The sequence below is a fragment of the Dermochelys coriacea genome, chromosome 3 (genome assembly GCF_009764565.3).
Source record: "Dermochelys coriacea isolate rDerCor1 chromosome 3, rDerCor1.pri.v4, whole genome shotgun sequence".
NCBI lineage: Eukaryota > Metazoa > Chordata > Testudines > Dermochelyidae > Dermochelys > Dermochelys coriacea.
Window position 1 is genome coordinate 171294572 of NC_050070.1, and position 12937 is coordinate 171307508.

Consider the following 12937-nt stretch of genomic DNA (forward strand, 5'->3'; position numbering starts at 1 on the left):
ACATAGAGCATAGTATAGCATGTCAGAAAATCATATGGAAGCACAGAAGAATATATATATTCCTATTTCAATAAAGAGGTCAATCCACTTTTAGTGGATAAATGAATATTTTTAAAGAGAGAAATAAAGCTTGCTTTCAGGTTATGAACCTGTATGTTATATTTTGGTATGAAACATAATTTATTGAAGAATGATAAGTCGCTGAACAAGCTGAGAGATGATAGAACAGATCTGTTAGTTCATACAGTTCGTCTTCTGTCAGTACTGGATAAATACTAAACAAAAGTAAAGACACTACTTGGCTTTCATTTATTTCATATGTTGAACATGACAGAACACAGGTAGCCCATCCAGCTTTTCTAGTGTAGGTGTTTATTGAGATTAACTACATCCATGGTGTTTTTCTGTCATGTTCTGGTATCTGAATCTAAATTGATTAGTTTGTAGTATAAGCTGTTTAAATGTAAATACTTGTCTCATGAAACTGTGAAATGTCAGATTTTCTGTGCTCTTTTTCTTCTGCTGTCCCTCTCTTTCCTTGACTGTCTCCTGGGAGTGTAAGGCTTGGATCTTCAAGAAATGTTTAATAAAATTATAATAATTAACTACTTGATAATTCTTTTAATGTCCAATATATAATATAGTTTAAAATTATTAGTTTCTGATGGAAAACAGTCTGCAGATTCTAAGTATGTACATATTTTAATAGTTTGGGATGTTAATAGATTTTTCAATATTTGTTGCATTTTAAGAAATGAGTGAGAGTGGTAGAATGCATTTGGTACTTGTCAAACATGATTTGAAGCCAACTGCAGTCTTTGAGACAAAGTCAGAGGTGAGTCAAAGTCTAGAGGGGTGGAGATTCATATAATTCACATCTTCCAGTTCTCATCCACCACCTCCAGTATAGACTCACTTAAACTCCCGTAGATTTATTTATTTTCACATGCTCTTACCATTTATATCCTCGACTTGCACTCCACTGGCAGTGATACTCTAGGAGGTAACAACTCACAGCCCAATCACTGCTATGTTGAAAGCTTGGTTTTAATTGGGCCCTTATTCTTTTTTTATTTTGGTTATGTGAAGCTTAGAGATTATGGGATAAATTCTGTCAGTGTGTGCTGAAGGGCTAAAAGGGAGGAGTGTGACCCCCCCCTAAAAAAAAAGGGCAAGTAGAAGGGGTTGAATGTTTAAGTAGTAAACCCTATTGAAAGTTATAACTTTTCTACAGCCTTTTGTAGCTCTTTGGAGTGTACATTACACCAACTTAGACGTCTGTATGTGCACACATTGGTAAATGGAAATAAATATGTGTAAGGGAGTTTAATTTACATATTACACATCACCTGTTGGTAAGGTTGCCAACTTTCTACTTGCACAAAACCGAACATCCTTGCCCTGTCTCTTCTCTAAGGCCCCACCCCCCCGCTCACCTCATCCTCCCCTTCCTTTGTCGCTCGCTCTCCCCACCCTCGCTTGCTCATTTTCACCAGGCTGGCTCAGGGGGTTGGGGTGCAGGAGGGGGTGAGGGTTCCAGCTGGGGGTGTGGGCTCTGTGGTGGGGCCAGGGATGAAGGGTTTGGTGTGCAGAAGGGGATTCGGGCTTGGGGAGTGGAGCCGAGGGGTTTGGAGTATGGGAGGGAGCTCCAGGCTGAGGCTGGGGTTGGGGTGTGGAACGGGTGTGGGCTCTGGGCTGGGGGTGTGGGTTCTGGGGTGGGGCCAGAAATGAGGGGTTCAGGGTGTAGGAGGGAGCTCCAGGCTGGGGCAGGGGTTTAAAGTGCGGGGGGGGGGTGAGGACTCCGGCTGAGGGTTCGGGCTCTGTTGTGGGGCTGGGATTGAGAGGTTTGGGGTGCAGGAGGGTGCTCCGGGCTGGGATTGAGGGGTTCGGAGGAGGGGAGGGGGAACAGGCCTGGGACAGGGGATTGGAGTGCAGGAGGGGATCAGGGTTGCAGGCTTCAGGTGACGCTTACCTCAAGCAGCTCCAGAAGCAGTGGCATGTTCTCCCTCCATCTCCTAGACGGAGGCCCGGCCAAGCAGCTCTGTGTGCTGGGACGTCCGCGGGTGACGCCGCCACAGCTCCCATTGGCTGCAGTTCCCAGCCAATAGGAGCTGCAGAGCTTGGGCTTGGGGTGGGGGCAGCGTGCAGAGCCCCCTTGCCGCCCCTACAAGTAGGAACTGGATGGGGGACATGCCACTGCTTCCGGGAGCTGCGGCTAGCTCCACTACGTTGCCAACTGGACTTTTAATGTCCCTGTCAGTGGAGCTGACCTGAACCACCAAGATCCCTTTTCGACCAGGCATTCCTGTCGAAAATCGGACACCTGGCCACTCTATCTCTTGAATTTACTCCTTTTTTTAAACAGGTAGGCTTAAGGACTTACTTGCTTGCATCACATTGAATTTGGCTCATTATCTTTAATTTAGTTCCCCTATGGTATTTATAGAGCATCAGTCACCATAGTATCTAGGTCTCTATGAATAAAATTCTGCTATCAGTTACACTGATGTACATCTGGAATAATTTAATTGAGGTAAATAGAATTACTTCAGCTTTACACCAGTGAACTGAGCAGAATTTAGCCTAAATATCTAATCAGCCTCTAAGTTTCATACTTAGTTCTGAACTTGAACCACTTTTCCACAGACCACATCCTCTATATGCTATTTGCAGATCTTTTGCAGACTCTGTGCAGTTTCATTTTTTTTTTCTTGCAGTTCAGTATGGCATCATATTAAGTAGGAAGTTGTGGCAGTCACTTGAGGCTATAATAGTAGGAAGTTGCTACAGTTTCTATTATTTGAACTGTATCAAGTCCCAAGAGCATATGGCCATTCTAAAATATATGGATGATGCCCTCAGTAGAATATAAGCATTTTTGGATAGGAGATGTCCAGAAATATGATCTGTGTATTTTTGGCTAGTGTGAAGTACTGTTGCATTGATTGATTGTGTAAAGACTGCTGATAGTGATTTTTTGCATAGGTCTATTGAACCAGATCAGTGATAGGTTAGAAGGAAACCATGGAATCTGTTCTCCTTTCCATACATGCACAGAATTTCTGTTGGCATTAATGGGAATTTCATTAGAAGTATAGAAAAAAGAATACAGTTGGTCCTAAATCAGGTATCTTGCACTGACAAATTTCATCTGTAAAGACCTGTTGTGTGGATTGTCATCCAGGTTATTTGTATTTTGTGATGCTCTTTTTTCTGTTTGTGATGTTTAGAGATTATGGGCCTAATTCTGTCTGAAACCTAGAAATAGGTGTAACAGACCCCTGAATGAACATGCAGATATACTGCAAAAGCAATATTTACAACTATCCTCCTTCTTATCAAAGCCTATATTCAAACAATCTGTGCCTTCCTATTAACAGAAGAGGTAATTTACTGAAGATTAATGGCTGTTTCTGCACAAAAGCCATTTCACAGTTAGGTAGTGTATGAGCATAAATATTGTAGTATGCCACGTAATATGCCTCTGCTACTCATATCTTGACTAGCCTGAGGGGTAGTCTCTGTGCTCATATTTCTAAGCCATTTTAAATGTGGTTGAGTTTTTTTCATTTAAAAAAAAATCTTAGTCCTTTACAGGTACATGCTTAGGATCCTATGTTTTAAGGCAGGGTTTCTCAAACTGGGGGTCAAGACCCCTCAGGGTGTCGTGAGGTTATTACACGGGGGGTCACAAGCTGTCAGCCTTCACCCCAAACCCCGCTTTGCCTCCAGCATTTATAATGGTATTAAATATATTTAAAAGTTTGTTTTTAATTTATAAGGGGGGGTCGCACTCAGAGGCTTGCTATGTGAAAGGGATCACCAGTACAAAAGTTTGAGAACCACTGTTTTAAGGGGTAGGTTTCACATAGACAAATCCCTGGGTGGCTCAGTTCCCTTCTAGGTGCAGAACTCTGTACTTGGGCTGTTAAAAGTCTACTTCACTGGCAATGGGAGACTGTAGCTCACAGCACAATTCATTATTCTGGCATGTTGTAAGTGTGCTTTTGTTTGGGACCTTGCTTATCATGGCTGCCCTTGATTTTTGCTGCTTGCTAAAATGTAAAGTATATGTATCTTTCTTTTGTACCAGACGCTCCCCGTGTTACACAAGACCCGACTTACGCAAATCCACACTTACGGAAAAAGTTCCGTAAGCTAGAAATAGGAGGGGTAGGGGTTTTTGTTTTTTGTTTTTTTGCACGTAATGGTCAGGTATACGTTCTGACTTACGCAAAATTCGAGTTATGCAAGGCTTTCCGGAAAGGAACGATTGCGTAAGTCAGGAAGCATAGGTATTGTTAACAGTATGTTGGGTAGATTTTAATAGAACTTAAGACTTGGAGAATGAAGAAAAACATATTGGTAGATATTTTTCATTTTGAATTAATCAAAAAAGTCTTTAGTGTCAAGACTTTATAAAGTGTAAAGATTGTAAAGAAGAATATGAATTACCACTGAAATTTTTATTTATAATGCATTTTCATTCAGTCCTACCTTATCTTTTTTTGAATATAATTTACAGATTTTGACAAGCGATTGAGCTTTTATTGTCAAATTCAGGTTCTTTGTTTTTATTGGTTTGATACACATGTAAATACTGAAGCTGAGCAAAACATCTACGTTGTTACTTAGACTTTTATTTCTTTTTTCTTAAAATCTATAACCTTTATTACTTTGTCACAACAGATTTTATGGTAAAACATTTTCATCTTTATTTTTGCTTCTTCTCAAGTTAAGTTGTTTATCAGGTATTGATTGCACAGTAGTGTCCCGTGAAGTAGCCACAGAATTTTTTTACATAAGAAGATATATGGCCATTGTGTTTTTGGGGTGGGGTTTTCAAAAGCACCTATGTAATGCAGCACAAATTTTATTGATTTTAGTGAGACTTGTGCATGTGAGGGCTGGTTTACCGAAAACTTACATCAGTATGGTGACGTGTCTCAGGAGTGCGAAACTATGCCAAACTAAACCCCGGTATAGACAGGGCTAGGTTGATGGAAGAATTCTTCTGTCAATCTGGTTACTGCCTCTAGGGCAGATGGATTAACTACAGTGATGAGTGAACCCCTCCTGTCAGTGTAGTGAGTGTCTACAGTGAAGCGTTACAGTGGCCTAAAGCTGTGCCACTGTTACAGGGTATGTATAGACGAGCCCTTAGAAAATCTCACCATTAAAGCAATAGTCCATGTGTGGACTCACAATTCTGCTGTTAGAACAACGGAAAGAACAACATACTATAAACACTACTAGGAATACAGTTAAAGAAAGGGCTAGGCTAAACATTTATTCTTAATAGTACATATTTACAGAGTGCAGTGACATAATAAAATAGTGTTTATGTTGTAAGCCATTGTGGTTTAAATCCTCAGCCCAGCACCCATACAGAATACCTGCATTTGGCATTGAGTAGATAGGGTAGTCCATAGGGGAAAGAATTCTCTTTCCTAGGGTGCAGAGTCACTCCATGGATGCTTCTTTAGTCCAGTAGTTGAAATAGCCATCGGTAGGCTCAACTTGTCCCCCTCCCCTCCTGCACCCAACAGGAGTGAGCACTGGAGGATCCACACAGTGGTGGGTCCCCCGTCACCTGCTTCTGCAAACTAATGCAGAGGGAATCCTTACTGAGTGGGCCTCTGCATTATAGAAGGGCTGCATGCATCCTGCTTATCCCACCCCAAACCCATTTTTGGATAACACCTTGTTTGCGAGTCCAGGTAATAGGGGAGATAGTGTAGTTGTCAGCAAGGTAAAAAACAGAGGAAATTGAGAGAGATTACTAAGAAATTTCATTTTGGACATGTTAAATTTGAGGTAGTTGCAGGACACTCCTGAGGAGATGATATAAAGGCATTTGGAGACGTGAGACTGGATAGTTGGATGGGAGGTAAGGGTTGTGGAGATTAGATTTGGAAAATGCCAGCATAGAGTTTGTATCTTAGATAGTGAGGGCAGATGAGGTCACCTAAAGAGAGAGTAAAGGAGGGCAAGAGAGGAAGTGTAAGGGTAGAACCAGTGTGGATTTGATTTAAATCAATTTGATTTAATTCATGATTTAAATCACTAGTCAGGAAGACTCAATTTAATCATGGATTTCTGCAAAAAAGTGCATTCCTGTGGTTGTTATAACCTTAATACAGCAAACATATATTTTAACAAAACAAGCATATGAATTTTTGAATTTAGTTAAACATTCAAGTTTTTTAAAATCAGGTTTGTTTTTGTTAAAATTGTTTTTAACTAAACTAGTTAAATAAAATATTTAAAAAAACAAATTAAATTCACTACGTCAGCCCCGGTCAACATGAGAAACTTAAAATATTGGCTTTTGCAGCTAACTCAGTTGTCTTCACCTTTATTTTCCTGTTTCCTCATAATCTGGAAAAGAAAAACAAGCTTTCCTGCTTTTTCAGGTCCAAAATGATTTCTCAATTTGGAATGAATTAGTTCAAAGGAAGAAAATATTCTTTATACACCGGCAGAAGAAGCTACTGCTGTTAAAAGTGAGATTATCATTTCAACAGTCTCTGAATCCAAGTGCTTAAGTTACTTCCACCAGTTCACTGGTGTGACTTTCTTTAAAACATCATCGGCAAACGTATATTTCTTGAATGGTTCACCTTTAGCTCTGAATTTTATTATAGTTGGCATTATGGAGGGATGATTGCTGGATGTCCATGTCATAGCCAACTCCTCTTCGTCAGCAGTTTAGGTTTGACCCTGGTACCGAATATTGAGAATATTGGCAAGAAAATGAGCTGACAGTAGTGCTTGTCCCATTCATTTTTTTAATGCTTGTAATTTCACTCTGTCGTTGCATATTTCTCTTTTTAAGATCTCACTCAGTTCCTTCCAAATTTCAACAGTGTCAGCAAGCAAACAGCTATTTCCCTGCATTTTTTTTCAAGGTTATAGAAATAGGCTTCAGGGTACTCAGCATGTGTTCAACATTTCTCTTAAGCCCAAGGTTGAGAACTTTGGTTGTGACAGTGCCATTTTTTTTTCACGATTTTGTTCACAAACTGTCATCAGATTAGACCAGTTCTTGATATAGTGCTCAAAACAGTTTTTCAGAGGGTGGAGATGGATGGCAGGAGAGAGCTCACTAGACCATTACCTTTTAAGTTCACTCCCTCTGGAGCACCTGGCATTGGCCACTGTTGGTAGACAAGATACTGGGCTGGATGGACCTTTGGTCTGACCCAGTATGGCCGTTCTTATGTCCACTACTGAGTTCCATCGCAAGTCTTGTGGGGGAGTTAGCTTGGTTCCTCCCACTTTTTTCAGAGCAGCTGCTGCAAAGTGGTTGTTACGGAAGTATTTTGCAATTTCAACAACATTAGCCTTTATTTCTGTAACACTGAAGTCTTTGGCTAGAAGGTGCATCAAATGAGCACTGCAACCGTATGTTATTAACTTGGGACTCTCTTCTAAATTTCTTCTCATGTTGGATACATTTGCAGCATTATCTGTGACCAGGCTGCATACTAGACATTTGAATTTTTTTTCACAGTTTGTTACAGCTTTTTGTAAGTATTCGGCTGTGTGCGCATTTCTTGATGCATCTAATGTTTCTGTAAAGAAGACATTCCCTTCTTCTGTTGTCACACAAGCACATACAACAGGATCATTGTGGACATTGCTCCATATATCAAGACTCAGGTTAACAATTTCACCCTTTAGACCTTTTGCACACTGCTTAATTTCTCTTTCATACACTTTATCCAGCAATTTGCCAGCAACATCTGCTCTGTTGGGTGGACTGTATCCTGGTCTTAATGACTGAACCATGTTAATGAAGTGTGGGTTCTCAATCATACGGAAAGGAGAGTTTGTTGCATAAACAAACTGAGCAATTTTTTCATCAATTACCTGTTTTTGTAATCTTCTGGTTCTTATCACAAACTTAACTATGGTTGTTTCTGAATGATGGAGATTTTTTTTCTTTTTGCTACAGGTGATATACTGTGGTTATGTGACATACGTGGTGTGACTGAAACACTTTCATTGGTAGATAACTCTGAAACTATAGAAAATGATGGTGATCTTGATTGTGGATAGTCTTCAGAATCCTGTATGTTGAGGATGGATTCTCCTAAACAAAATAAGTCAATGCAGTTATTTAATTATTATTACCACACTGCTCATTTAGTATTACTCATTGCATTCACTGACGCTCAGTACTACTTTAAAGGTGAAATTTGTAAAAGAAAGATCTGCCTATTTCAGCTATTTATTTTTTATCACAACTGCATCTAAAATAATAGTACGCATAGAGTAACGACTATATTTTTTGCTCAAACATGAGAATTCAAGAATAGTCCAGAAGGAAGACAGGCAGCCTTTAAGAAAAAGGTATGAAATAAAAACGTTTATCAACCTGAAGATCCTGCTTGTTCAGACATGTTCTTTTCATCATCTTCAATGCAGCTTCCTCCTGAGAATGAACACTTCTCTTGATGTTGTTTCATTTGGGCAACCAGGCCTTGCCTTCTTACCCACAGTTAGAGGAACTTCATTAAAATATTCCCAAACTGGGTCTCTTTTATGGCTTGCTGCCATTATAGGTTTTCCCTTCTAATGAGTGAATGGTATGGTAGATCTCAAATCAATGAAGGCTACACTCAGAAAGACCTCAAGACTTCTGAAATATGCTGCTCAAACAGTTTCACTTTTGTTTCTGCTGCCTGTCCCTCCCTTCACACATTTACCTCTAGACTTCTTCTGCTTGTCCAGATATATTCTGCCCCCAACAGTCTATTCAGTGAACTTCTTGAAACTTTGCACTTTTAGAGAGAGGTAAGGGATTGACTCTGTGTACACAAATTTGCAGAGGGACAATAGTGTTGAGGTCTGTTATTTCTAACCTCTATATGTTGTTTATTTAAAAATATTTTTGCTGTTAACAAGCATGTTATCTCTGGAGATACAAATCCACAATTTTGAGATGCAAAATTAAGCATCTCTGATGGTGTCTTCTGGGCTGAGTATTGTGTCCCATTGGGTAGATAAGAAGATTAACCTAAATAATCTATACAGAAGTCCCTGGAAACCCATAAGATTGGGTCCCTAATCCATGAACTATTGGAACTCATTTACAAAACTTTTCCTAAACATTACATGAATATATTGTCTCATACTGTAGAATTAGAATTTATAATCCCTTTTCCATGATGAGAGATCTTTGAGCTATACTGTATCTTTACATAGTTTTTTCCCCAAAAAGCATTTTATCAAAAAAATCTGATTTAAATAAAAAAAAGGTTTTTTTAAAAAAAATCATTGATTTTTAAGAATCTTAAGTGGTGTCAACAGAGTGGAAAAGGGCAAAGGAGATAGAGTAGTCAAATGAGATGATGATTGTTATTGTGGTAAGAGAACCAGAATCCTACAATCTCAGAAGCCTAAAGAGCAGAGCAAGCAGAGGAGAAAGCGATCAACATTATAAATGCAGAAGAACATCTGTACCAAACTGAACAAGCAGTGAGTAGGGGAGAAGGTGGCCATAATGGTTTGGAAGTAGAGGTAGGATGTAACTAATGCACAAGTAATTAAATACAATCCCGTTAATGCAAGTCATGTGTGTAGCAGATATTTTTTTAGGATTTTCAGTTACTACTTCTATTACCAGGAGATCACTCAAGTATGCTTATGAGTATCACTTAGAAGAAACTAAGAGTGGGCATATCTGTCAGGGCCAGCCACTGACACAAATGTGTGTTAAAGGGTTCTGAGAAAACAGCATCCTTCTCAGCCAGCTGCTCAGTGCCATAACACTTAAGTTGGGCAAATAGTGTTCTTCCCAGTCCACTGGCTGTGGTTTCTACTCCCCTCAGCTTACTTCACCTTATTGTATTGTGAGTAACAAAACACCATGCTTCGTAGTCCCCAATGTTCCAGGTTTTGCAACACTCATTTGTTCCCTGATGGGTCTTCCTCCTTTTTTAAAATAGCCACAGAATGACAGGATTAAAATACTGCATTATGTTTACACAGATAGGTACACAGGGCTAAATTGTGCATGCTGATAAGAGTGCAGGACTCACATTAGCTTCAAGACTCGTATTAACTTCAGTGGCCGTTGTTCAAGTTCATCTAAGAATGTGGCCCGGAGTAAATATCACACAATTCCCACAAATCGTTTATTGAAAAAATGGATGTGCTTTGAAATTTTGTTTTATTGTCGAAGGAAATCTTTTTTCTGATTTTGATGAAACACCAGTCCTTTCCTTTTTTCCTTTAGTTGTCATGGATGATGACGACGATGAGTCCTGTCTCCTTGATCTTATTGGGTAAGTTCTCCTTAAGATATTCTTAAAGAAGAATCTATGCAAAAATCATTGTACAAAAATAATCCATATAAAAGATGATTAATTTCCAGTAGTCTCTGAAAGTTGGTGTCATGTGATGGAGGCCTGTAAGTGAAATGAACAGATAGTCACAATCGGAGTTCATGCTAATTGGTAGTCCGCTGGTTTTTGGCATGACACTCTTGCCCAATGATGGTTCTGTCAGGTCAGTGCTAAGGCACATGAGCAAACAAGGAAACTTACCTACGCTATTGATGCAAAGAAAATACCTCTTTTTTGGCTAGATAAAGGACTTTGCCTTCAGGGCCGTAAATATAGCATCTTCACAAACATTACCTTCTAAATGAAAATATAATTAAAATATATAGACTGTTTCAAAATACAAACTACCAAAATTATTTTTACAGAAGATAAAATGCATTTGTGTACCAATTTTATAAGAGTTGAATTGTTACCCAGTATTATAAAGAATTACAAACAATCCGGAATTTTAAAGGTTATCAACTTTTGTCTTTTCAAAGGTTTCAGAGTAGCAGCCATGTTAGTCTGTATTCGCAAAAAGAAAAGGAGTACTTGTGGCACCTTAGAGACTAACAAATTTATTAGAGCATATGAAGTGAGCTGTAGCTCACGAAAGCTTATGCTCTAATAAATTTGTTAGTCTCTAAAGTGCCACAAGTACTCCTTTTCTTTTTGTCTTTTCAAAGGCATTTTTATTTTAAATCCCTAATTGTGTAAAACAAACAAACCAATCCTCACCCCCCAACGAACCAAACAAAACCACAGTCTTCCTACTTTGCATCATTTCTATTCCATTCTATACCACTTTTACATGCAAATTGATGTGTATTCCATATGGGATTCAAAAATCAATATTTAGGTTGCCACCAAGAAAAGCTTTATGTGGAACTGAGATATATTCACTGTAGGTGAAGTCCTTTTCCCTTGACTGGCAAAAATATCAGTATAGTTCTTCAAGAGCAGACATTTATCATAATACGTCAAAAATGTGTAGAATATATTGAATATCCAATATCTAGAACTTTTTTCAGACTCTGAATTTTTTTTCCAAATGTTATGCCAGTCACTGCAATAGGGAAGTTTTCCTGCATGGTTCTAGGTATAGATGAAGTCAAGAAGACACATCTACCCACATATATCAAGTATAGAGAACAGTGAGCTTTATCTTGCATTGTTTATGCACCCAAAACTTCCACTGAAACTAGTGAGAGTCTTGAATGCAAAAGGAATGAAGTATCAGGCTCAATAATCACTATAATTAGATCAGATTAGTATGTGAATAGCCTACCAAAATAACAAATTGTTGGTAGTGTTGCCTAACAATCGTCATGTATAGTATTATAGTATGAGACTGCTGACTTCAGCCACCTAAGGGAACATATTTACATCCTGCGTGGAACATCAGCTTAAGAATTGTCCAAATGGAAACAAAAGTGTAAGAGCTCAATAATAAGACAAGTTACAAGAATTCCAGTCCAACTCCACAGAATGCTCAGAAGATGAGGTCCTACAAATAGGAGGGTGTTGGGGTGTAATGCATTATTTGTTGTAGTGTCCCTTTTTACTGCTTGTATCAGCTATCATTCAGAGCATATGGCAGGACAGAAAAACTGAAGTTTGTCTCCATTAAATCTTTCAGTTTGGTAAGTGTCTTCTTATCTTTATGGATTTATTTTTAGAAATAGTAAAAGTTATAAGAAAGGATGGTTAGCTGGGTGATGATGAAACATCAACATTTAAATTTGTCATGATCATTAAAGCTGGTAAGCAGTATTGATAGTAAAAGTCTTGGTTATGTATCAGCAAAATCTCATAAACCCAACGCATCCATATATGAATGAAACAGTGAAGCCTTTTCCCTTTGTCCTTTTAATATTCTGTAATATGTACTGAAAGTGAGATTTCTTTTAAAAGTATAGTGTGTGAAGGTTGTAGTATGTGTGAGTAGAATCTGATCTTAGATGCCTAGATGTTAACTGAGTGTCCATGTATATCATGCAATATGATTAAAATGTGTATGGTATAACTTCTGTTTGAGCTACAGTATAGCTTTTAGAAATATATCTAGTCTTAATTTAAAGGCTTCAGGTGATGGAAAATCCACCAAGTCCCTAGCAGTGTTGTTCCAATAATTAATTACCCTCACTGTTAAAAATTTACACCTTATTTTTCGCCTGAATTTGCCCATTTTCCACTTCCAATCATTGGAACTCACTATACGCCTTTATCAGATAGATTACAGAGCCCTCTGCTCTACTATATGCATTAATATTAACTTCATACAGGTATTAGGTTTCCAGCTCTCTCCTTTTAAAAAAAAATTCCCATTTAAATTAAAATAAGTATAAAAGGCATTTCTTTAATTACTGGAACTAACTAGTAAGCAAAAGCTTACCATCTTATTGGCAGAACAAGTGGCAGGAAACAAATATAGGTCCATTCTAAGATTAGCTCTGTACATTACATTTTAAAAATCACTATTTAGTTTTATTATCGCAATGGAGTTTGAACTGGAATGTACTTTATGAAGATTTTGAAAAATATTCAGGTTTTTTTCCCCCTATTTTCAATCTAGTTTAATTAAAAGCCAACTGTGATTATTA

The 12937-nt window shown here is 38.4% G+C and overlaps 1 protein-coding gene across 11 annotated transcripts in view; it reads left to right on the top strand.

Moving 5' to 3' along the window:
• BICRAL (BICRA like chromatin remodeling complex associated protein) overlaps positions 1-12937 on the top strand; it is an 82905-nt gene that overhangs the window by 37028 nt on the left and 32940 nt on the right. For 7 of the 11 annotated variants that reach the window (XM_043511853.1, XM_038394036.2, XM_038394041.2 and 4 more), the window contains one exon: positions 10247-10295. In XM_043511853.1, coding sequence (XP_043367788.1) covers positions 10252-10295 — 44 coding nt within the window. In that variant the 5' untranslated portion in view covers positions 10247-10251. Of the gene's footprint in view, positions 1-3778; positions 3951-7960; positions 8803-9042; positions 9487-10244; positions 10296-12937 lie in introns of those variants that run through there. The other 4 variants (XM_043511859.1, XM_043511854.1, XM_043511856.1 and 1 more) reach the window with 4 other exon arrangements.